At 36.7% G+C, this 25,996-nt stretch overlaps 1 protein-coding gene across 1 annotated transcript in view; it reads right to left on the reverse strand.

Annotated features, from left to right (window-relative positions):
• NCKAP1 (NCK associated protein 1) overlaps window positions 1-25,996 on the reverse strand; it is a gene marked incomplete at its 5' end in the record, with an annotated part of 112,364 nt that overhangs the window by 50,635 nt on the left and 35,733 nt on the right. Inside the window, 8 exon segments of the mRNA XM_014586051.1 lie at window positions 831-963; window positions 4,497-4,642; window positions 12,025-12,083; window positions 14,973-15,054; window positions 20,007-20,139; window positions 21,589-21,695; window positions 22,062-22,158; window positions 24,759-24,815. Coding sequence (XP_014441537.1) covers window positions 831-963; window positions 4,497-4,642; window positions 12,025-12,083; window positions 14,973-15,054; window positions 20,007-20,139; window positions 21,589-21,695; window positions 22,062-22,158; window positions 24,759-24,815 — 814 coding nt within the window.

The raw sequence follows: 25,996 nt of genomic DNA on the forward strand, positions 1-25,996 counted from the left end.
ATTTTTTTAAAAGGTTTTTGCCATAGGGTGTGTGTGCTCGCCAGAGAGAAACAGAGAGAGGGAAAGAAAGAAGTCAACTCCCAGGGAGATAGCCATGCTGCAATCCCTTCTCCTTCAATCTCCTCTCTGGACTCTGGGCTTACACACACCCAGCATGATTTTTCAAGCCACCAGGTCCAGGACTTGAACTGTGGCTGGTCATGAGGAGGTCCAAGACCTTAATCGCCATGCCACCTGCTGGCCCTAACTGTAGTTCTCTAAAAATTGGAAGAGATACCAAGTGCATTTTTATAGATACTTGGTATCAACACAACTACTAAAGCGTTTGATTACTCAGTAATTTTGTATGTGTGCTTGTCTCACATATTTCAGAAAATCTGGATTTTGCTTAATGTATCTACCATATTCATATTACTAGTAAACTCTCTCTTTGACTTACATTTACTCATTAATCTATAAACTCAATTTTCAAGTCCTTCTAATGCTAAGGGGAAAAGTACAAATACAAAATCAATTACTGTATATGTACAGTTACTTTAAATATTAATACACGACCCAATATTTATTTTAATAAGGTTAATTCCAAGTTACTTTATGGTTTTACATGTGTTTGTGTGTGTGTGTGTGTGTGTGTGTGTGTGTGTGTGTGTGTATGCATGTAGTTTACACATCCATTCTTATATATATTACATGTGTATCACACAGCATTTTTCGGACACTCCATAGATGGAAAGATAAACTTGGTAATGATGTGTTGGTGAACATTTAGCTGGCTTCAAGTCTAACCTACTTTGTATACCATACATATCAAGCAACTACACTGAAATTACCTCTTCTGGACACAGTTCATGTGTGCAACTCATAAAATGAGTGCAAAGTAGTGGAAATGCAATTGAGTATCTTGACTGAGAAGGTAACTCCAAACACTGTTGAAACATCTTCTCAAAAGCACGACTATAAAAACTGTAAGAAAACAAATGAAAAATTAGAAAATAATTTTTGCAATAAATATTTTTTCTGATTTAGTACCCTAGAATTAATTTAATCCACATGAAAATGACCATTAAATATATTATTTATTCCCATGAGAATAGCTACTTCCCCCCCACCAAAAAAAAGTAGACTAAGTCAAACAATAATTTCAAAGTAATAAAAATATTTGAATAACATTCACAGATATTTTAAGGGGCCCACAGATGGTGTGGTGGTTAAGGGCACTGGACTCCCACATGGTGGAATGCAGTTCAAGCCCCAGACATTAGTGGCTTGCTTTCTCATTTCTCTTGCTCTCTCTCCAGTCAAATTAAACATAAGTAAATAAACAAAGTTAAATAAAATAATTGAAAAGAGTTTTTAAAACTTAGAAAATAAACCGTATCTATGGCTTATGAATTACATTAATGTTCAAATCTTACATCATCAGATTTCAAAGCGAAATCACTACCAAATGTAAGTAACACCATCATTTAATAGATCGCTAAAAAAAGAAAAGCATTATAATAAAACAATTACATGGCATGAATTTTATGTTATATTCAGACTTACAATAAATTTGAATGTAAGAGTATACACTGATAAAAATACATATATCTCAGAGTAATAAGACAAACATGTCAAAAACACGTTTTTATTGGGAACCAGCAGTTAGCGTAATGGCTATGTTGCTGGACTCCCACGTAGTCGACCATGGTTCGAGTCCTGGACCCGGTGGCGCATGCCGGGTGCGTGTGCGTGCGTGCCCAAGATCCCGAGAGGAGAATAGAGGAGAAGGGATTGCAGCGTGGCCATCCCCCCCCCGGGGGGGTGATTTCTCGCTTTCTGTCTCTATGTCTCTCGCTGTCTGTCTGGCAAGCACATGCGCCCGATAGCGAAAACCTCGCCAAAAAAAAAAAAGTTTTTATTTTGAATGTGGCAATATTGAATGCAACTATGAGAAAATATGGATAAGAATTAAGTACGATTGAAAATCATAAATCTTAAATATTATTCAAAATATAACTTATAAGTGCCTTTAGTTCCAAGAAAGAGAAACAGACTTTCTAACTGTTGTATCCCTGCTTTAGAATAGGAACTTTTATGTAGCTAGAAAATAATCTAAATATAAAATGTTTCATTTTCTTTCTAAGGTTGCTTTTGGGTAGAGCAGTAACGACCTTTAAAATTCTTGAAATTTGGGACCAGCAGTTAGCGTAATGGCTATGTCGCTGACTCCCATGTAGCCGAACGTGGTTCAAGTCCCAGACATGATGGCTTAAACTCACGCCGGGCACGTGTGTGTGCGTGCCCGAGATTCCGAGAGGAGAATGGAGAAGAAGGGAACTGCGACGTGGCCATCCCTCCTGGGGGGTGGTGATTTCTCGCTTTCTGTCTCTCTGTCTCTCTCTGTCTTTCCAGCGAGCAGACGTGCCCTATAGCAAAAACTTCTCAAAAAAAAAAAAATCTTGCAAATTTGATAAGTGATGTAGCTAAGCCTAAAAAGTGTTTACTAATATGTTTCAGGAGTTCTTTTATAAGAAGTTATTACAATTTCTTCTGCAATATAGCTATTTAAAGTCACCCTAACAAATCACCAAAGTAAATGTGGAATGGGGTTATTTTCCAAAACAAAAGTATCAAAAAGCTTTTTATAATAACCTCTATTTATAAAAATAGAAACTATTATCACTATCTACGGAAATTATCTCAGCATTTTAGAAACATAGTAGGTTATTCTAATCCCCTTCCTAAAGGAAAATAAAAACCAAAAAGAAATAAGATTGACCTTGGAGCTGGAATACTTGAGTTTGAATCCTAGCCTCCCTACTATATCACACCCAATTTCACATATTCATTCAAAACATTAAGTACCTATAGCCACTCAGTGTGACCTACCTGTTTAACTACTGCTTTGACTTATGACCAGTTCTGTCACAGAAAAACCCTTTTCTCAGTCTGTATGAGTCTGGGGAATCCTCCTTCTCAGTCTTTGTCTCTCTTGCTGTCGGTTACTATTCACTACTCAAACATCTGCAATCACACAAGACTACCTATTTCAACTATAAATTTGTATTTTATTGTGTACCCACAGTAGTTTTCAGAATAAATAAAAATGATAATGTTGAGTTCCTATTATTTTGTTGTGGTGTCTCTTGTCACTTTCTGGCACTTATCTAACATATACTTTTTGTGTGGATAGAATTACATTATTCTAGTGTGGTGTCATGTGATATCTACTGAAAAATACACACCCTATGGGGCTGCGACACACTAGGACACTGCCTTTAAGCTCCTCGCTTATCGACCAGAGAGCTTGGCCGTTAAGTGAGGCGAGCCTGCACTGTGTTAGAAACTTAAACGAAAATACATAGCCTTCCTTCAGGGACCATATTTTGGGGAGAGGAAAAATGTGAAAAAGTAACATATAACACAAGAGGCAAGGACAGAAACAAAGGCTAGGGGCCAGTAGGTGGCTTGCTGGCTGGTGTGCTGGACTCCCACAAGGCCAACGACATTTTGAGTCCAGGACCTGGCAGCTTATTTTCTCACTTTTTCTCTCTCTGTCTGGTAAATGGACATGCCTTGTAGCAAATTAAAAATAATAATAATAATGATAATTAAAATTAAATAGTTCTTTAGAAAAAGAAAAAAAAGGAACAAAAGATAGCCAAGCAAATGCAGTAGTAGTCCCATCAGCATAATACTAACTTTTAAATTAACACTACAGAAATGAAGTTAGTTCCAACATTTGCATTAATTTTACCCTAGTCTTACCCTAATCTACAACTTCTATCCCTTTAGTTTAATAAGGCAAAGGAGAATCTTATGTTAATTTGAAGTGACTGTTTTTCACCTACTCAAAACAAAATTGGCATCCACAAGAATTACACTTATGGGGGCCAGCAGATGGTGTGGTGGTTAACGTGACTGACTGCAGTCCGGACCTGGTAACTTGCTTTCTCACTTTCCTTCTCTTTCTTCCTTTCTCTGGTCCATGTCATAAAAATCAAAAATAATGACAATGAATTAAATAAAAAATAATTCTTCAAAAAAAAATTATACTTATGAAAAATTTTTAATGAGACATAAAATCCCAACTTGGTAAACAACTTTTTAGCAAGTTTTTATACAAGTGCAAAAACATTCCTTCTGATCTTTTTAATTTATTTCTTCATTGCCAAAGAGTTGTGTGTACTAGACAGAGATAGAGAGGGAGAAAGGGAAAACACAACCCCCAGTAGGGCACGGCCATATCACCACCTATATTTCAACCATTTCTCTATCCTGTCAGGGTTTGGAGCATGGACACGCACGTGCCAGGCTTGTTTTTCAAGCTGCCAGACCATGATTCAAAGTGCCATCAGCTTTGTGAGCTCTGGCTCCGTTCAATAGGCTATGAGACCTGCCCATTCCCTTTTATTCTTGAGTTTGTTATTAATGATTTACATAAAAATGATCAAGAAAGTTATCTTTTAATACTAAAAATACATAATTCAAGTTTAAAGAAAATTGTAACGTACCAAAATATAGAGAGATCTGAAGTTTCCACCAACATTTCCACCAAGGAATCTACCATTTTTGTATGAAAAATTATTGTATTCATCATCTTTCCAAGTTCTCTGTGATCTGCAAGTCCAAGTGAAGCCTTAGAAACACTAGTATATGCCTGTAAAAGTATAGCAAAAACAACAGAAGTTTAGATAGAGACCAGTGATTTTGGAGTGATTTTGGACTTTTACGTAACCTTTTACTCACTGTTTGCCTTCTTACTGTGTAAGCTATTTTCCTTTCCTATTTGAATTCTACCCATCTTTCAAGATCCAGGTAAAATCTTATGTTTTCACTGAAGACATTACTAGTAATTCCAACTTTGACAAAGCTTTTTTCCTTCTAAGACTTTTAATACATAATCATTTTCTGTTTGTAGAATCTCTCAATCTATCTTTTAGATTTTCCAATGCTACTTATTTTATTTACACTTTTTATACTTCATTCCCATAGCTACATTATAAAATCTTCAAAAGAGGAATGTGGGGACCAGCAGTTAGCGTAATGGCTATGTCACTGGACTCCCACGTAGCCGACCGCGGTTCGAGTCCCGGACCCGGTGGCTTAAACTCACGCCGGGCGCATGTGCGTGCTTGCCCAAGATCCCAAGAGGAGAATGGAGGAGAAGGGATTGCAGCGTGGCCATCCCCCCAGGGGGTGATTTCTCACTTTCTATCTCTCTGTCTCTCTCTGTCTGTCTGGCGAGCACACGTGCCCTATAGCAAAAACCTCTCAAAAAAAAAAAAAAAGGAAAAAAAAAGGAAAAAAAAAAAAGAGGAATGTGCTACTCTCCTACAAATTACACAATACTGCTTGATTTTTCTTTTTTTGAGAGGGATTTTTGCTATAGGGTGTATGTGCTCGCCAGAAAGACAGAGACAGAGACAGAAAGCAAGAAATCACCCCCTAGGGGGATGACCACACTGCAATCCCTTCTCCTCCATTCTCCTCTCAGTATTTTGGGCATGCACATGCATATGCACAATGTGAGTTTCAAGTCACTGGGCCTGGGACTTGAACCACAGTCAACTATGTAGGAGTCTGGTGACCTAACTATTAGGTTATCTGCTGGTCTCTGACTTTTAACTTCTTTACCTTATGGTCTAGTATGGAAGCTTGGAACCTTCACATTAGACCTGCTCTTTTACCTATATAAAAACCTCCTAGATTCTGGACATTGTTTGCTATTGCCTGCGACCCTATCTATACTTTTGCCCTATACCCTTAGTCAAGACTTGTGTGGCTTAGTTGTATGTCCCATATCTCCCTACCTTGGTATGTCTTATTCTTTTGTCACTAAAAAATACAGGTCTTTCTGCAATAGAAAGGGTTTAAGTGATTGTCCCAATCATGGTTAAGAGCAGTGTTATGGGTTAAATAATATTTCCCCAAAATAGATGTTGAAGTCCTAACCCCCAGTACTTCTGAATGCTCCAAATTATATAATAAGAGATGATTAGAGTGGGACCCAATCAAATATAACTTACATTCTATAAAAAGGGAAAATCTGCACACAGAAACATGCTCAGAGGGAAGGCCCAATGATTTAAGACAGGCAGAATGTCATTAGTCATTTAAAAACAAAGCCAAGGAATAGCAAAGATTACTAATAAGTCACTAGTAGGCATGGGACAGATTTTTCACAGCTTTCAGAAAGAGCCAACCGTACCACTGCCCTGATTTCAGACTTACAATCTCTGGAACTGTGACACAAATCTCTACTGTTTAAGTCACCTAGTCGGTACTTTGTCATGACAGTCCTAGAAAACTACTATTGTCATGCACCACATAACAACATCTCACTCCACAACAGACTGCATATACAACAGTGGGCCCATAAGATTTAGTAGGTTATATCATATAGCCTAGGTAGGCAGGAGGCTACACCATCCAGATTTGTGAAAGTATACTCTATGATGTTCACAGGATGATGAAATTGCCTAACGATGCATTTCTTGGAATATAACCCTATTTATTGTTAAGCAACATGACTGTTAAAGCAGGTATGGATTACATGAAACAACCAGATAGATCACTGGTAATGCTCTTACAAAAATCTTTTTTTCCATTTAAATTTATTTACATTCATTCACTGTACATCATTACAGCATACAAAATGAGATTTTCCATCAAGAATATACTGTATATTGGCTCAATCAAGCACATGAACATATGTGTTATCATCAACAAATAATTTTCCATTTCTTACTTACTGTATATTTTGCCTTTTTTCCCATCCTTGATTCCCTCTCTCTCACCTTCGGCCATCTCCCACCATCCTCCACACTGTCTTTGGTATCCATGGTTGCTTTCTATGCCTTTTTCCCCCCACATTTTATTGATTCACTAAAGATCTTAATTAGCCTAAACATTTTCAAGAGCAAGCACAGCTGATATATACATATCCATGAGCAAAAGTCTGACTTTGGCATAAACGTCAGTGAGTAGAATGAACATACTATAAAGTAGCACCTAGCTGGGGCTATATAGCTTACTGCAGTCGGGTTTTTTTCTGAAACATTTTTTAAAATTAATTAATTTACATTAATTCCCTAAGCATTGTCACGGTACACCAAATGGGATTTCGCATCCAGAATATACTGCACAGTGGCTTATTCATACATGCTATCGTCAATAATTTTCCATTTCTAATTATATATACATATGTGTGGGTATGTATATATATATATATATACACACCCACACATATATTTTAACCCCTATTTCTGACCCTCTGCCCTTTCCCATCCTCTTCTAACACTATATCTCTGGTGTCTACAGTTGTCTTTCATTCCCCCCCACACACACACTTATTGATCACACAATTTCTTAAATAATCTAATTACTTTCAATAGCCAGTTCAGCTAGGACAAGCAGTTAGCATAATGGCTATGTCACTGAACTCCCATTATCAGCTGAACTTGCTTTTTTATTTTATTTTATTTTTTTTGAGAGGTTTTTGCTATAGGGCACGTGCGGTCACCAGAAAAAGAGAGAGACAGACAGAGACAGAAAATGAGAAATCACCACCCCCAGGGGGGATGGCCACGCTGCAATCCCTTCTCCTCCATTCTCCTCTCAGGATCTTGGGCATGCATGCACATGCACCCGGCGTGATTTTAAGCCACCAGGTCTGGGACTCGAACCGCGGTCAAGACTACGTGGGAGCCCAGCAACATAGCCATTACACCAACTGCTAGTCCCGATAATTGTTGTTTATTAAGCACATTTACTATTTAGGGACGGTGGTGTTTCAAGTGTACTTCCCTGATACCCCATTAACTGGCTCTGCAATCTCAGGCAAGTTACTTACTACTTGGGGCTAATTTATAAAATCATTTCTAGGGACCAGCAGTTAGCTTAATGGCTATGTCGCTGAACTCTCATGTAGTTGACCACGGTTCGAGTCTCTGACCCAGTGGCTTAAACTCATGCCAGGCGTGTGTGCGTGTGTGCCCAAGATCCTGAGGAGAATGGAGGAGAAGAGACTGCGGCATGGTCATTCCCACTGTGGGGTGATCTCTCATTTTCTGTCTCTCTCTTGTCTTTCTGGCAAGCGCATGCGCCCTATAGCAAAAACCTCTCAAGAAAAAAAATCATTTCTAAAACTAAGCTCTCAGTAAAATGTGAAATAAGAGAGAGAAAAGAGCTTACATAATTCTGAGATCAGAAGGAGGACACAAAGCAAAAGCACCCCAGAGATAAGGTAGACTTCTAGAAATGTATGCTCTTTCTAGGAGTCATTCCTGAGACTGTGAACATCTAAAAATCTCTTCCATAAAAACATACTTATATTTTGACTTTTTAATTAAACAAACAGGAATTTAAGTTGTAAAATTATCAGATCACCAGTAAAGTCATGACATGTTTTTACACAGAAAAATTAAGTCATGACTTTTCCAACAACTCAATAGTATACAGTATTATGCCATGTACAAATCCAGATAGCTAAAAAAATACAGATCAGTTACTGTAAGTATTTCAGAGAAATGAGACTGGGAAAGATATAAAATGAGAAGGAACTATATTATCTTACATAGATATATATTTTTAAATAAAGATTATTGAGAACACTGGGCTATTTTCCCATAACTACTAGAAATGTTAAAAGGACAAATAAATTTACAGTACATACAAAGATGTCAGACTTGAAATGTTTTTCCTTCTTCCTTTTTTTTTTAAGAATGATTTTGCCATATGGCATGTGTGCTCACAGAAGGGACAGAGAGAAAGTAAGAAATCACCACCCCCTGAAGGAATGGCCACACCACCATCACTTCTCCTCCATTCTTCTCTTGAGCTTTTGAGCACACATACACATGTGCCCAGCGTCGCTTTCAAGTCACCAGGTCAGGAGTTTTTTGGGGTTTTTTTGAGAGATTTTCACTGTAGGGCGCGTGCGCTCGCCAGACAGACAGAGAGAGACATAGAGACAGAAAGCGAGAAATCACCCCCCAGGGGGGATGGTCACGCCGCAATCCCTTCTCCTCCATTCTCCTCTCGGGATCTTGGGCACACACGCACACGTGCCCGGCGTGAGTTTTAAGCCACCGGGTCCGGGACATGAACCGCGGTCGACTACGTGGGAGTCCAGCGACATAGCCATTACGCTAACTGCTGGTTCCCACCAGGTCCGGAGTTTTGAACCGTGGTCAACCATGTGGGGGTCTAGCACCTTAACCAACACACCACCTGCTGGCCTCGAGACTTGAATTTTTAAAGCTTTCAAAAGCTACTTAATGGGGCTGGTGGTGTAGTGGTTACATTACTGAACTTCCACACAGCTGACTGCAGTTTTAGTCCTGGAACTTGTGGCTTAAAACTCACGCCGTGTGTGTGTGCATGCGTACCCAAGATTCCAGGAAGAGAGGAGAAGGGATTGCAATGTGGCCATACTCCCTGAGAAGTGATTTCTCATTTTCCTTCTCACTGTCTCTATCTCTGTTTTTGGTGAATGCATGTGTCCTGAGGCAAAAACCTTTAAAGAATAAAAACCTTGAGGGGACTAGCAGTCAGCGTAATGGCTATGTTGCTGAACTCCCACGTAGTCGACCACAGTTCGAGTACTGGACCCGGTGGCTTAAACTCATGCCGGGCGTGTGTGCGTGCGTGCCCAAGATCCCAAGAGGAGAATGGAGGAGAAGGGATTACGGCGTGGCCATACCCCCTGGGGTGTGATTTCTCGCTTTCTCTCTCTCTATCTCTCTCTGCCTTTGTGGCGAGCATACGCGCCCTATAGCAAAAAAAAAAAAAAAGAATAAAAACCTTAAAAAAAAGAAGAAGCTACTTATAGGGCCAGAAGGTGGCATGGTGGTTAAAGTGGTTGGATCCTGCATGGCCAAATGCACAGTTCAAGTACTAGAACCAACAGCTTGAAAGACACCCTGAACATATGTACATGCATGCCCAAAATCCTGAGAAAACCATGAAAGAGAAGAGATTATAGCATGGCCATCACCCCAGGGGAAGTACTTTCTCATGTTCCCTCTACGTCCCCTGCCTCTCTACAGTGAGTACATATACTTTATAACACAAACTTTTAAAAAGCTATTTATGTGAGTTATATACTAAGTGAATACTAGAAAAGTTTAATTCTTATTTCTTTCTATATTGCAGAAAACTAAAGCTTTTTACATCAGATCAGGTGATGGTAAGCTATGGTCTATGGGCTAGATGACTGTTTATATAAGTAAAGTTTTACTGAGACATAGCCATGCACATTTGTTTTTGTATTTTCTACAGTTTCTCTTACACTATGGTGTGAACCTGAGTAGTTATGTCAGAAATGGCATGACCTGGGACCAGCAGTTAGTGTAATGGCTATGTCACTGGACTTATGTATTCAACCGCAGTTTGAGATCCGGACCCAGCGGCTTAGACTCATGCCAGGCACGTGTGCGTGCATGCCCAGGATCCTGAGAGGAGAATGGAGGAGAAGGCATTGTGGCGTGGCCTTGCCCCCTGAGGGGTGTGATTTCTCACTTTCTGTCTTTCTCTTTCTTGCAGGCACATACACCCTATAGCAAAAACCTCTCCAAAAAAAGAAAAAAAAATGAAATGGCATGACCTGTAATCCTAAAATTTTCATCAAATGGCTCCTTTTTCTCATTTTTTCCCCCTTATTTTTATTTTTAAAAATTTTGCTAGAGGACACATATGCTCACTGGTGAAAGAGGAGGTAAGTAAGAAAGCAACCCCATGGGGGATGCTCATGATGCAATACCTTCTCCTTCATTTTTCCCTCTTTTTGAGATTTTGGGCATGCACACCCACATGCTCATCATGTTTTTCAAGCCACCTGATCCAGGACTCAAATCATGAAGTTGGATATGTTGGATTTGCTGTCTTAACCACCAAGTCATGGGATGACCCTCAAATGACTTTTTATTTAAAAGAATTTGAGGATTCCATGAGATTATAAATATTTTCCCATGAGAGATTTTGTTCGTGTACTTTAGAATATTTGGATCAGGATAATCAAGAGATTTGAGTTTAAATTTCAGGATATTTTAGACCCAGCCATGGTAGCTTACTGGTAAGATATTACTTATCTGTAGGTTGAGGCCAAATGGGAGGCCCAGGTTCAATTTCCAGTCCACCCTAATAGCCAGGTGCATCTATAGTTCTAGCTACTCGGGAGACTGAAGCAGGATTATGACAGAGCGAGATTGTCTTAAGGGAAAAAAAAATCTCAGTTGCGGTGGCATAGACTATTGTGCCACTGTGCTCTATAGGCTGACTGAGACCACATGAGAGACCAGGGTTTGATTCTTGGTCCAACCTAAAGGCCAGGTACAACAGTATGTACCTATAAGGAAACTGTCATGGAGGGCAGTAAGTCTCAAGGCTGGAGCAGGTAACATAGCAAGACACTGTCTAAAAAAAAGCTGGATGTGATAGTACGTGTTTTGTAGTACCAGTAAAAAGTCTAAGGGAGGAGTAATTGCCATGTAGCAACCTATCTTAACAACAAACACCTATAAATAAGGAAGTATTAGGGACCAGCAGATGGCATAATGGCTAGACTCCCACAGAGGTGACTGGGTTTGAGTCCCAGACCGGATGGCTTAAACCTCATGCAGGGAGCATGTACATGCATGCCCAAAATCCCAGGAGGAGAACAGAGGAGAATGGACTGCAGCATGGCCATCCCTACTGTGGGATGATTTCTCACTTTCTGTCCCTGTCTCTGTCTCTCCAGCGAGCACACGTGCCCTACAGTAAAAATCTCTCACAAAAATAAACAAAATATTACACTAAAAATTCTAGATAATTAAAAATATACTAAACTATTTTATTAAAAAATCATTTCATACTTTCTCAGCTCAGAAATACATTTATCCATGCTTAATAAATACAAAATATTTCTTTTATGAATACAAAAGAAGCCTTTTTAATAGGTAACAATGACTATTTTATAGTTTTGCTATAATTTTTTTCATTTTAACAAATGTATTTGATAACAAAACAGGATAACAACAAAAACTAAGTTATTCTTACCTGTAACCTAAACCAATCTAATCTCATTCCTCTGAAATCAAATACTTCCCCATCTTCAACTGTAATAACAGGAAAAAAAATTATAAAGCAAATTAATATTTTCAAGGATCTATAATTACATTTAAAATTTAAAAGCTAAGACAATTCTACTTCTAAGTATATATCCAAAATAATTACAACCAAGGTCTTGAAGAGATGTTTTGTTCATAGCAGTAGTACTCACAAAAGCCTAAGGTGGAAGAAACTGAGACTTCTACTGGCAGATAAATGGATCAACAACATATATATAAATATGATAGAATATTATCCTGCCTTTATAAAACATTCTGACATATGTGACAACATGGCTGGAAATTAAGGACATTATGCTCCGAGAAATAAGCCAGTCACAAAAAGACAACACTATACGGTTCCACTAACATGATGTATCTAAGGTAGTCAAACCCAGAGAATCAGACACTGATTCTGATTCTGGCTGATTCGTGGCTGCCAAGGACTACAGCAAAGAATAATCGGACATTATTATTTAATTGCTGGACTTTTATTTAAAAGTTTACTTACTTATTTCTTCCATGAGTTAGAGGGACAGAGACAGAAAGGACAGCAACCCCAACGGGGTGTTAATACTGTAATTCACCGTCAGCTTTAGCCAGCCCCAGATCTCGGGTACATGTGTGCCATGTGTATTTCCCTAGCCTCTCGAAGCATTGCATTCTATCACTACGCCACCATCTAGCCCCAGCCAGAATTTTAATTTTGCAAGATGAAAAAGTCTGGAAATCTGAATCTACTTGACACTATTGAACTATATATACTCAAAGATGGTGAAGAGAGTCAATTTCATATTATGTTTATTTTATATTCATATTATATATATTTTATAATAAAAAATTAAAATAATTTTAATTTCAGAGCTAAGACAGTGAAAAAATTCTCAGATCTATAAGAATGATGATAAAAGAGGCAGTTACACAGAGAGAAATGCAGGCTTTCCTTCTAAGCTGATTCTCATTGTGGTTCCATGTCAATTTAAAGGAGCAAAAATAGAACTTGAGGAATCCTATGAATAGAAACTTTAGACAGCATACTGAAGTTTCACAGAATAACTCCACATAAACTAAGTATTACCAGGCAAGATGATAGTAGTTTCATTACTCAAATTTGGTATAAAGACTGAATGAACTGGGACAAGCAGGTGGTACAGTGGTTAAGGTGCTACACTTCCACAAAGCCGATGAAGGTTCAAGTCTTGGATCTGACGGCTTGAAAATCATGCCAAGCACTTGTGCATGCATGCCCAAAATCCCAGGAGGAAAATGGAGAAGGGATTGTGGCATGGCTGTCCACCCTACATAGTGATTTCTCACTTTCCTTCTCATTGTCTTTCTCTGTATCTCTCTGCTGAGCATACGTACCCTATGGCAAAAAAACTTAAAAACCAAAGCCTGACTGAACTAAAATAAATACATACACACACACACACACACACACACACACACACAGTTTCTTACTCTGAAGTTTAAGTTTCTGATACCTTAACTTCAAGATTATATAACCACAACATCTGAGCCAGATAGTACAGTGGGAACACAACTGGATCCACATAGGATGATAGTCCCATGGCTCACATTCTGAAGCCTCCCTGTACATACCAGGCTCACATGCATATCCATGATCTAGGTTACCTGAGGCTAGGAATGAGGGTGGATTGTGGCATAGAGACATTATTGTGGATGCCTATCTCTCACTCACTCTCTCTCTGGCTCTCTCATGAAAAAAATAATCAGACTTATAAGAAAATACAAAATCAAGGCATGGTAGTTTAAGGCAGTGGTTAATCCACATGGCTGGCATCACAGTTTGAGTCCTGGACCTGGCAGCTTGAGAAACAAACTAGGTACCTGTATACCTGTGTTTTAGTGCTCCAAATCCCAACCAGGATGGAGAAGAGACTGTGGTATAACCACTCCTCATGGAAGGTTCTTTCTATATATAGAGAGAGAGCACATGCATCTCTGGCAAAATTAAAAAAAAAAAAATCTCTAAGACATCCTATCAATCTACTGGAATGGACTGTTCACATAATGGAGAGGTTGATAAATTTTTGAGACTGACAGCCCAAGCTCAAATTCCTATCCTTTACTTAATAGTTGTCAGAGCATAGACAAATCGTATTTGATAACTCAGAGGTTAACCCTTAAACTCTGAGTTTCCAAATCTGTCAAATAATAAATAGTAATAGCACTGAAGTAAGTGATTAGGATCAGAAGGGATAATATGTATTAAATTATCTGAAACAGAAATGCTAAAGTTACGGTAGAAACAAATACACACTTTGTTATAATATGCAATACTCTTGCTTTTTAAACATTTTTTGTTATAAAATAACTTTTTCTGGCTAAATAATAAAAAATATCAAGCTATAATACTTTTTTTCTTTTAAGATTTTTGCCTTGTGTTTCAAGCCACGAGGCCCAGGACTCAGACTTTACTTTTATAAACATTATCACAAACCTATTTTGGAAATCTTTACCTCAGAGAGAACAAAGTTAACATAAAAGAGAAAGAACTGTGGGGTCCAGATGATGGAGCAGCAGTAACATAAGCTGTGCAAGGCTCATTCTCACAGGCGGGTGAGGATCTACATCTGTGTCCAGAGACCTCCCTGAAAGTGTCAGGCAAATGCATGCACGTGACTGGGGTGGCTGGGGCTACGATGCAGATGTGACATGGGGACTCTGTAAGGGATGACTGTCTTTTCATGTGTGTATCCATCTTTCTCACTCAAAGAATAAACAAAATCTTAAAAAGAGCAATAGATCAGATAAAATATGTCCCTGTATAAGACAAATGATCCTGTAAAACTTAACTATTAAATTCTTTCCTTAATAATTAAGATTGAAAACCTAATTTATAAATAATATGCTTTTACTTAAAAGGTATATTACCTTGTTTTACACTTAGGGAAGTCATTGTGTTAACAAAAGATGACATGATAATTGATTCATCTTCAGGACAAACGGAAAGATTCTGAAAAGGAAACAAAACACAGGTTAATAACATCAAGTTGGGAAACAATTCAGAAGTCCATCAACTAGTGGATAAACAAATACTAGTATATACGTATTATGAATACTTTTCAGCAACAAAAAGGATTAAAATGTTGATATTTACCATAACATGAATAAACCTCAAAAACATTATGCTAAGTAAAAAAAATAAATAAAAATTATATAGTGCATGAGTATACTTACACAATTTTTTTTCTAAAAGGCAAAATTGGGACAGCCCATGGCTTAGTGGTTAAGATAGTTGGATGTCACCTGACTGACTGTGCTGTTCAAGTTCTAGAACAAGCAGTCTGAAAATCATATCACCCATGTGTTTATGCATACCCAAAGTCTCAAAAGGAGACAGAGAGGAGAAAAGACTAGGGCATGTCCATGCCTCTTGGAGGGGAATTTCACATTTTCTCTCCATCTCTTCCCAATAAATGCATGGACCCTCTATCAAGTTTTTTTAAAAAAAGCTAAAACTATAGTTGCAAACAATCAATTGTCAGGGATCTATGAAAGAATCTACCATAAAAGTACACAAGAAAACTTCTGAAGGTGTTGGAAATGTTCTATATCTTGAATGTGGTGGTAATTACACTACTGTATTCAGCTGCCAAAATCCTGACTGTACACAGAAATGAGTTATTTTTACAGTATATAAATTATACCACAACAAAAGTAAAACAAACAAAAAAAGTCCTTTCAAACTGGCTAACTAAATAAACAGTTAATAAACTGCATCTGAACCACTATAAAATACACATTTTTTTTTTTTGAGAGTTTTTGCTATAGCATGGGTGCGCTCGTCAGAGAGACAGACAGTGGGATGGCCACACCACAATCCCTTCTCCTTCATTCTCCCCTTGGGATGTTTGGCACACACACATGTTCCCGGCATGCGTTTTAAGCTGCCAGGTCCAGGACGAACCATGGTCAATTATGTGGGAGTCTAGCCACATAACCATTACGCCATCTGCTGATCCCTAAAATATCTATTTTTGAAAGTAGATACAGCGCACAAACAGCATAAATAAAATCACTTCTAAAACATTAAAACTTATACAATGTGACTATATATCACTGAACTATGTACTTAAAAATGGTTAAAATGGGGGAGTAGCAGATGGTGTAATGGTTAAGTCACTGGAATCCCACGAAGTTGACTGCAACCGGAGTCCCTGACCTGGTGGCTTAAAACTCATGCTGGGCATGTGTATGTGTATGCTCAAAGTCTGGAAAGAATGGAGAAGCGTTTGTGGCCTGGCCATCCCCCTGGGGGTTGACTTCTTACTTTCTGTCTCTTTGTCTCTCTCTGTGTCTCCAGCAAGCATACATACCCTATAGCAAAAATAAAATAGTTAAAATGGTAAATCACATATTAAAGATATTTTATCACAAACACAAAAAAATTAACACCTATTTGAGTGAACTATATTAACAAAGTGACAGTCTTAGTTCTAAATTTATGTTGTAGCAAAAGGTTAAAAATACAATGAGGCCCAGTCATGGTGGGACAAGTGATACAGTGCTAGAGCACAATAGTGGAACCACATAGGGGAGGTCCCAGATTTGGACTCTGGGATCAACCTGAACACATAGGGCACCTGAGCCAATGTACCCATCATTTTGGATGGCTAGAAAGCGGTGGGGGGTCGGGGGGGGTTGAGGGAGGTGCAGAGAATATAGCATGGTGAGAACCTGACAAGGGTACCTGTCTTTCTTTTCATGAAATAAGTAAATAAATAAACTTAAAGAAATGAAACACCAGGAATGTACTCTGCTACAGGAGAGTAAAAAGCTCCAGTAAAAAGCTCTAGCTTTGAAGTTAAGAGTTTAATTGAGATACTGGCTCTATTATGAACTGTGGCATATAACATGTTACATAAGGTCTTTCTTCCTCAACCCAGAAAAATGGTAACTATTCTACCCTCACAGAATTACTGTATAGATTTAATAAGATATACTATCAATAAATTAGGCAACTGTTAACAGTATTATTGCCACCGTTGGTATTACAACTACCATTACCATAATCCCAAAGCTAAAAATTAATTTTCTCAGTATTAGTAAACTCAATTTTATACAAAAGACATCAATAGAGTTTGAGTGACTTAAAAAATTTTGACAGTATAACAAGAACTTTTTAAATTAATAAATATCCAATAGCCACAGCATAGTTCAAAATGATAGGAAATCAGTTCTAGTTCACTTTTCAGACTATATGTTTATATGAATAAATAATAAATACTAACAACAATCTCTGGCTTATCCAGTTAAGTAATTATTCAATTAACATTACAGGAAGGCAATAATACTCCAGAGACAGAACAGATTTTGTGATTCCTTTTTTAATAGCCATTCCAGAAAGGAAGTATTTGAGCTCCATCTACTGGATAATAGAAGAAATAAATTAGTTTACGATAGTAACTGAAACTGTGTATAATTCAAAATAAACAAATACATGAACAAATTTTTTTATTATATAGATTTTTAGGTTGATTTTAGAAATTATGATTTCAGGGGACCAGCAGGTGGTTAAGGCGCTAGATACTTCCACATGGCCAACCACAGTTTGATTCCTGGACCTTCTCTTATTCTCTCTCTCTCTCACTCTATTCCTCTCTGGTCAAATTAAAAATAAATGAATAAATAAAGTTAAATAAATAATTATTTTTAAGAAAATTATGATGCGGAGGTTGGCAGGTGACATGATGGTTGAGGGCACTGGACTCCAACATGGCCAACCACAGTTTGATTCCTGGACCTTCTCTTATTCTCTCTCTCTCTCACTCTATTCCTCTCTGGTCAAATTTAAAAAATAAATAAATAAATGGATAACTAAAGTTAAATAAGATAATTCTTAAAATACAGAAGAAATGTTGGGGCCAGCAGGTGGTGTGGTGGTTGGGGGCACTGGACTTCCACATGGCTGACCAGGGTTTGAGTCCTGGACCTGGTGAATTGCTTTCTCACTTTCCCTTTCTCTCTGTTTCTCTCTAATCGAAACTGGAAAATTGGGATCAGCAGTTAGTGTAATGGCTATGTCGCTGGACTCCCATGTAGTTGACCGTGGTTCAAGTCCCGGACCCAGTGGCTTAAAACTCACGCTGGGCGCATTTGTGTGCATGCCCAAGATCCCGAGAGAAGAATGGAGGAGAAGAGATTGCGGCTTGGCCATCTCCCCTGGGGAGTGATTTCTCGCTTCTCGCTTTCTATCTCTCTCTGTCGTTCTGGCCAGCACACACGTCCTATAGCAAAAACCTCTCAAAAAAAAAAAAAAGGAAAATAAAAATAGTCATGAATACAGTTAAATTTTTAAATGAATATCTGTGCTTTGAAAGCAGAATAAATTTATTTTAAAAAATTATGATGTCAAAATATGGTTAATTTTCTGGAAAACCATTAGCACAATCTTACTATAAAGAGTTCCTAGGGCCGGCAGGTGCTGGATTCCCACATGGCCAACTGTGGTTTGAGTTCTAGACCAGACAGCTTTGTTTTCTCACTCTCACTCTGCCCCTCTCTTGTCAAATTAAAATAAACAAAGTTAAATAAAATAATTCTTAAAAAAAAATTCTTATTGCCTTTTTTTCTATGTCACCTCATAGTAGTTTTAGACAGGTGATCTTATAAAATGAAGCAAAACAAATACTACTATTCTTACAGTTTATTTGAAGTAAAAAATAAAACTTAAATTAAGATGAAAAAGATTGAATAAAGAAATTCTAGAAAGCAAAAACAAAAAAAATTTAACTAAGACTAAAAGAGAAAAATTCAGAATTAAAATCAGGATATTTAAATTAGAACATCTAGAAGAAATCTTCATTTTTTTGGCCATCATTTAATGCACTATTTAAAAAGACTTTTTTCTTAATTTTTTTTCTAATGTTTATCTATCTTACTGCTTCTATCATCTCCTGTATCTCCACAGCCACTGTCAAAAATGTGGGTTCTCATCAGTTCCCACCCAGTCTAGGCAGTAATTTGTCTTCTGGTCCCTCTGCCTCTTCCCTCAGTTCCCAGTAATTCATCATCCACACAGAGCCAAGGTGATCTTTCTATTGGGGTTGTGGGAAAAGTCACGCCATATTTTTGCATAGAAAAACAGAACAAAATATGTCATGACGTCATGACTTTTCCGACAACCCAATAGATATTTAGGATTTATGTCTAAGTTTCTCCTTTACAAGGCCCTCCATAATTTGGGTAGTGTTACACCTCCATTCCCTTCATTGTGTTCACTGAGAGCTCTGTAAACTGACACACAACACCTGTCAATTGGACTACGACTAAATGTTTCCTCTTTAGACAAGATAGAGGACTATGACTTATTACACTTCTATCTCTACCATGTGGTGCATGATTATATTTTATGCCTGTGCAGAGGCCGGCAGGTGGCATGTTAGTTAAGGTACTGGACATTCCCACATGGCAGACTGTGGTTCAAGTCCTGGACCTGGTGGCTGGCTTTCTCACCTTCCCTCCTTCTCTATATGTCTTTCTTTGGTTAAATTTAAAAATGAATGAATGAATAAATAAAATCAAAATCAAAATTCTTTTTTTTTTGGAGAGGATTTTTGCTATAGGGTGCGTGCACTCACCAGACAGACAGAGAGAGACAGAGAGACAGAAAGCGAGAAATCACCCTACACGGGGGATGGTCACGCCACAATCCCTTCTCCTCTATTCTCCTCTCAGGATCTTGGGCACGCACGCACATGCACCCGGCCTGTTTTAAGCCACCGGGTTCGGGACGCGAACCGTGGTCGACTACGTGGGAGTCCAGCGACAAAGCCATTACGCTAACTGCTGGTTCCCAAAATCAAAATTCTTTAAAAAAAAAAAAAAAGAATACCTGTTGAGCCAACATGTCAATTACTAAAAGCACAGGAAGAAAGAAATTCAAAAGACAGAATTAGTTTTTACCTGCACAAGTTCATTGAGGACAACAGCATCAAAGCCAGAAAGGTACTGCACATAATACCTCTGCATTACAGGTCCATATTTCCTCACATGTGCTCTAAGCTCTTCCATGTAAAATATTAATTCAGCAATGTGCCTGTTTTAAAGTTAAAAAAAAATTCAAAGGAGAAATGCATTATTAGTCTAAAAATATTAAATGCCTTTAATATAATGCCCCAAACAAAGAGCATTCTTATTTAATATTTTATGTTGGTTACTTCCCTTTTAAATTACTTCACATGAATTAAAAAATTATGGATATAAAATTTAAATTGATGGGACCAGCAGGTGGCGTGGTGGTTAAGGTGCTGGACACTCCCACATGGCCAACCAGGGTTCGGGTCCTGAGTCTGGTGACTTGCTTTCTCACTTCCTCTCTCTCTCTCTTTCACCCTCTGTCTCTCTCTGGTGAAATTAAAAAATAAATGAGTAAATAAAATAAATAATTATGAAAAAATTTAAATTGAGATGAAAAAGATTGAATAAAAAATTCTAGAAAGTAAAAATAACAAAATTAGAACATCTCATAAACATCATTTTTAAAAAATGAAAGAGAACTAGCAAAACATAAGACATTTCTGTATCATTTTATTTCTGTGTTTCATCTACCTAACTCCTATTGAGTAAAATATTAATTCAGCAATGTGCCTGTTTTAAAGTTAAAAAAAAATTCAAAGGAGAAATGCATTATTAGTCTAAAAATATTAAATGCCTTTAATATAATGCCCCAAACAAAGGGCATTCTTATTTAATATTTTATGTTGGTTACTTCCCTTTTAAATTACTTCACATGAATTAAAAAATTATGGATATAAAATTTAAATTGATGGGACCAGCAGGTGGCGTGGTGGTTAAGGTGCTGGACACTCCCACATGGCCAACCAGGGTTCGGGTCCTGAGTCTGGCAGCTTGCTTTCTCACTTCCTCTCTCTCTCTCTTTCACCCTCTGTCTCTCTCTGGTGAAATTAAAAAATAAATGAGTAAATAAAATAAATAATTATGAAAAAATTTAAATTGAGATGAAAAAGATTGAATAAAAAATTCTAGAAAGTAAAAATAACAAAATTAGAACATCTCATAAACATCATTTTTAAAAAATGAAAGAGAACTAGCAAAACATAAGACATTTCTGTATCATTTTATTTCTGTGTTTCATCTACCTAACTCCTATTGAGACTGTAGAGTAAAATAAAAGACATTTCAAATGACACTAGGTTACAATTCTACTTTGTAAGAACTCCTATTTAAATATTTTGTGTGATAAATAATTTTGAAAACTGAATTCCACAAGAAGTGTTGGAGAAAATAAACCAAAAGTTTATCACTACCTGAAAAACTAGTAAAAACTTTAAAAACCTAATTTCAAGCTGTTGACTTTGCATTCCAACTCACATAACATAATGATATATTAGAAATATTCCTGTTTTGACTAAAAAACTCTTTAAAACATTTTTCAAAATAATTTTACTTCAAATTTAAGTTCCTAGATTCCACAGCCATAAATCAGAATATACAAAAACTATTTTTTTAAATGTTGCCAACTTACTTATCTATAAAGTCATCTGCACTCTTCTTTGGCATGTTATCTGCATGACGAAGTAGCCAGATAATTTCATCACGGGCAAAGGATAATGCCATAAAAACAAAAAGTGCCTATTTTTTAAAAAAAGACATTGTTTATCTTCATTGAAAGATTACAAACAAAACCTATTCACAATCTTTCTCTAAATGAAAAGTCACTGGCAATAAATATCAAGTCCAAAAGAGAAAAGAGACTAACATGGAAGGACTAAAGAGAACTTACAGGTACATTTAAGGGAGAGCATGCATATTAGGGAAGAAAATGCAGGGACATGTAATGTCGAAGAGTGAAGTCTGCAAATCTATTCTCAGCTACATATAACAATTTTTTTATGTAGTCCCACACTCAAATTTTAGTTAAATTTCATATGGTAAATTGTAAATTTTTTAAAATTTTTAACATGGTATACTTACTGAAATAAGAATTAAATCAATTACCTTGGGACCTAGCAAGCCAGGTTGATCAGAGAGGACAGTAGCCAATTCTTTCAGTGCAGACCTTAAAAACTTGCGTCTTTCTCTGTGCATTGAACCACTATAGGGAGACACACCATTAAAGTTTATCTGTCCTACTAAAATATTGACAATTGAAATTATTCAAGGTCAATTCTCAAAGATTGTTTAGGGAGTAGAAGCCTCTATTAAAATCATGTTCTTCATGATTTTGTCACTCTATGATTTTCCAATTTTACGTTTACCCTCGTTTTCTTATGCTACTTCCACAAGTATGTTTATTCTATTACTCTCTACCTATCCAGATCTACCCAGCCTTAAAGACTAATCTCCAAGAAGCATTTCCAAACATCCAGCTATTTATTTCTGAATAATCTCTGCCATTTTAGTACCATATAGCCAAGTTAGTACTTTATAAAACTAGACTGTGAAATCCTTGAAGGCAAGAGCTGTCTTACACTACATATGTTTTTATTAGTTCACACAGAAAGTTTAAGATATAATTTAATAAATATTTGATTATCTATACCCATCTTATGTATATTTCTTTTAAATACACAAAAATGAGAGCTGGCCCCATTTCCAAATCCCACATACTAGCTGATAGCAGTTTAAATCCTCACCCCTGTGGCTTGAGGAACATACCAGGTACATGTGTGTGCATACTCAAAATCTGGAAAGGATGGAGATATAAAGAAGGGATTGTTGCATGATCATGCCCCACTGGGAGGGTGCTTACACACTCCTCTCTTTCTCTGTCTCTTTCTAACAAGTATGTGAGCTGACAATTTAAAAAAGTAAAAAAAAAAAAAAAAAATACAAAATGACTAAACTAGAGCTATAGTCAGTAAAGATACTGGGATCAGATCTATTTAAGTACTCTTGTACAAAAACTGAAAGATGGGGAAAGAAATGGATAACTACCAACATTCATACACTAGGTATTTTAGAATTAAAATATAAAAAAACTTATTTTCAAGTATTAACAGAAGAAAAACAAAATATTCTAGGTGTTTCAATTCCTCATACTACAAAAAAACAGACATTGTTTCAAGAAAGTTCTAAAATTCAGATAGGTGCATAAAAGCTACAGGAATTACTATTGCTTACTATTTATAATTATTTTACATAACACAATAAAGGGACTACAAATATATTATTTGTAAAAGAACTTCATAAAAGATGGCTATGGCACATTGTATCTGCCCAACATACATAGTCTATATTAGGAAGAATGACAATCATACATGTAAATTTCTGCTGGTCTAGAAAGAAACTCTAACAAACTCCAAAGTATGTTATTTGCACCAAAGAATCATATTTTAAGCAGAAAAGCACATATATTTCATTGAAGAGGAAAATATACATAAGGAATAATAAAACAGGACACAATGAATAAAAATGGTTTAAATACCTTATATCCATCCCAATCTAAACTTAAATTCTGAAACTATTAATATTTGCAGCTTTATATTTTTATATATGAAACAGAGCTTGTTTCCTAGCTTAGAGAAATATTGATAAATCAGATAATATTATCTCTACATTATATAAGCCCATAGAAAATTTTCTACATAGGTATATCATATACATAAAACATCAAATTATTTAAAATTATTTCATGACAAAAAAGTAAAATTGTTCAAAGATACAATTTAAACACTAATTTCTTTTTCTTTTTTTTGGAGAGGTTTTTGCTATAGGGCACGTGCGCTTGCCAGACAGAGAGAGACATAGAGACAGAAAGCGAGAAATCACCCCCCAGGGGGGATGGTCACGCCGCAATCCCTTCTCCTCCGATCTCCTCTCAGGATCTTGGGCACGCACACACATGCGCCCAGCGTGAGTTTTAAGCCACCGGGTCCAGGATGCGAATCGCGGTTGACTACGTGGGAGTCCAGTGACATAGCCATTACGCTAACTGCTGGTTCCCTAAACACTAATTTCTAATTTAAGTTATTCTTCATGTATTTACTACTATAAGAAAATAAATTTTTTAAAAAAAAGGACCTAAAATTGAGAAAAGGTATGGGGTTAACATACTTTCAAAATTAAATGCTATTTTGGAGGGTGTGAGAATACCTCAATTTTTATGAACCTGTACAAAAAAGTCAGTCAACTTAAAAAGTTAGTTCAGCTCAATGGTATGTGGAGTCTAGTGGCAATTAAGAGATGATACCTGAGATAAGCATCCTTTGTATGATATTTCCACAGAGTATTTTATCAAAATACTGAAAATTTAGGCCAGTGGCTGGCCTGGTAGTTAAGGCAATCAAATCTGACATGACTGACAGTGTGGTCCAAGCCCTGGACTCAGCAGATTGAAAAACACACCGGGCACATGTGCATGACAGCTCAAAATCAGAGAGGAGAAATGGAAGAGATGGAATTGTGGCATGACCATGCCCTGCTGGGGAGTGCTTTCTTCCTCTCTATCTCTCTAGTGAGTATATGTGATCTCTAGTGAATTAAAAGAATAAAAATTTAAATTTGTCTTCAATAAATTACAAGGTTACTGGACATTGAGGTTATATGCTTGCTATTACTCACTGAATCAAAGTCCACATATTCTATTACCACATCTTTCAGACCATTAATCTGTGCTCACTTCACTTCAATAACAATGCTTTAAAAATAGAATTCCTAACAAATAGTACCACAGATAAAAATGGAATTACTTACGCATGGGACACAGCTGCCTCCTTACATTCTCTTATGTCATTAATACGCTTATTATACCTGTGTGCAAAAAAAGTGAAATTAGAATCGTATTAGTCTTAATTTGATCAATAGCAATTAAAATTAATATATCAATACTAAAAGTAAATTAGCAACCACTTATTAGCAATTAAGTCTGATCCTCAAACTAGAAATGCTAATAAATAATTTAATGAATAGTTAGATAAGAAAATTCCAAAGTCCCAAAATATTAAAGAAAAAGTATTTTCCAGAAAATGTGGCTGAAACCACTTATACCATAATGACATCAACTTCTATATATAAGTACTCTATGGTTTTTTTTATTTTTTAAACAAATGTCTAAAATACAATCATCCCTTAGGATCTTAGAGAAACTGATTCTGGATGCATCCCCCTCCTCACCACTCCCTTAGGAAACTGAAACATGCAAGTGTTCAAGTCCTTTATATAAGATGGCATAGTGCCTATTTTTTTAATTTGCCACAGGGCACATGCGCTCAGAAAAGAGACATGGAGAGAGAAGGAAAGCAAGAAAGCCCTCCTCATAGAAAACAGTCACACCACAATCTCTTTTCCTTTCTTCCTCCTTTCAAGATTTTTGAGCATACATAAACGCCCAGCATGATTTTTAAGTTGCCGAGTCCTGGACTCAAACTGTATGGTCAAAAATGGAATAGTACTTAATATAAAACCAGTGTGTATCCTCTTGTATATTTTTATATTACTTAAAATACCTAATACAATGTAAATGCTATAGTAAATAGGTATGTTGTTTAGAGAATAATGACAAAAAAGAAAGGTGTATACATACTCATTACTGACACAACCATTGTAGGCCTAACTATATATGACACATCTATAAAGATCCAACATTTTCTGTCATGATTAGTTGAATCCACAGAATTGGAGTCCATGGAAATAAGGTAGCCAAATGTTTACAAATTGTGTAATCACTGGCTTTTACAATTAGTAAGCTTTTATAGTTTGATAGTTTTATAGTTTGATTATAATTTTAAACTGGATTGATCACTCTCAATTTAATAAAGCATTAAAACTTATCTCTAAATTTCAAATAATTAAAAAAGCCTATCTCAGGCCAACCCATGGCATGGTGGTTAGGCTAGTTGGATCCCACATGATCAACTGTATGGTTAGAGTACCAGATTTGGTGGCTTAAAAAATATACCAAGTACTATGTACATGCATGCCCAAAATCTCAA

The sequence above is a fragment of the Tupaia chinensis genome, unplaced genomic scaffold (assembly GCF_000334495.1).
Source record: "Tupaia chinensis unplaced genomic scaffold, TupChi_1.0 Scaffold000111_1, whole genome shotgun sequence".
In the NCBI taxonomy this organism is placed as follows: domain Eukaryota; kingdom Metazoa; phylum Chordata; class Mammalia; order Scandentia; family Tupaiidae; genus Tupaia; species Tupaia belangeri.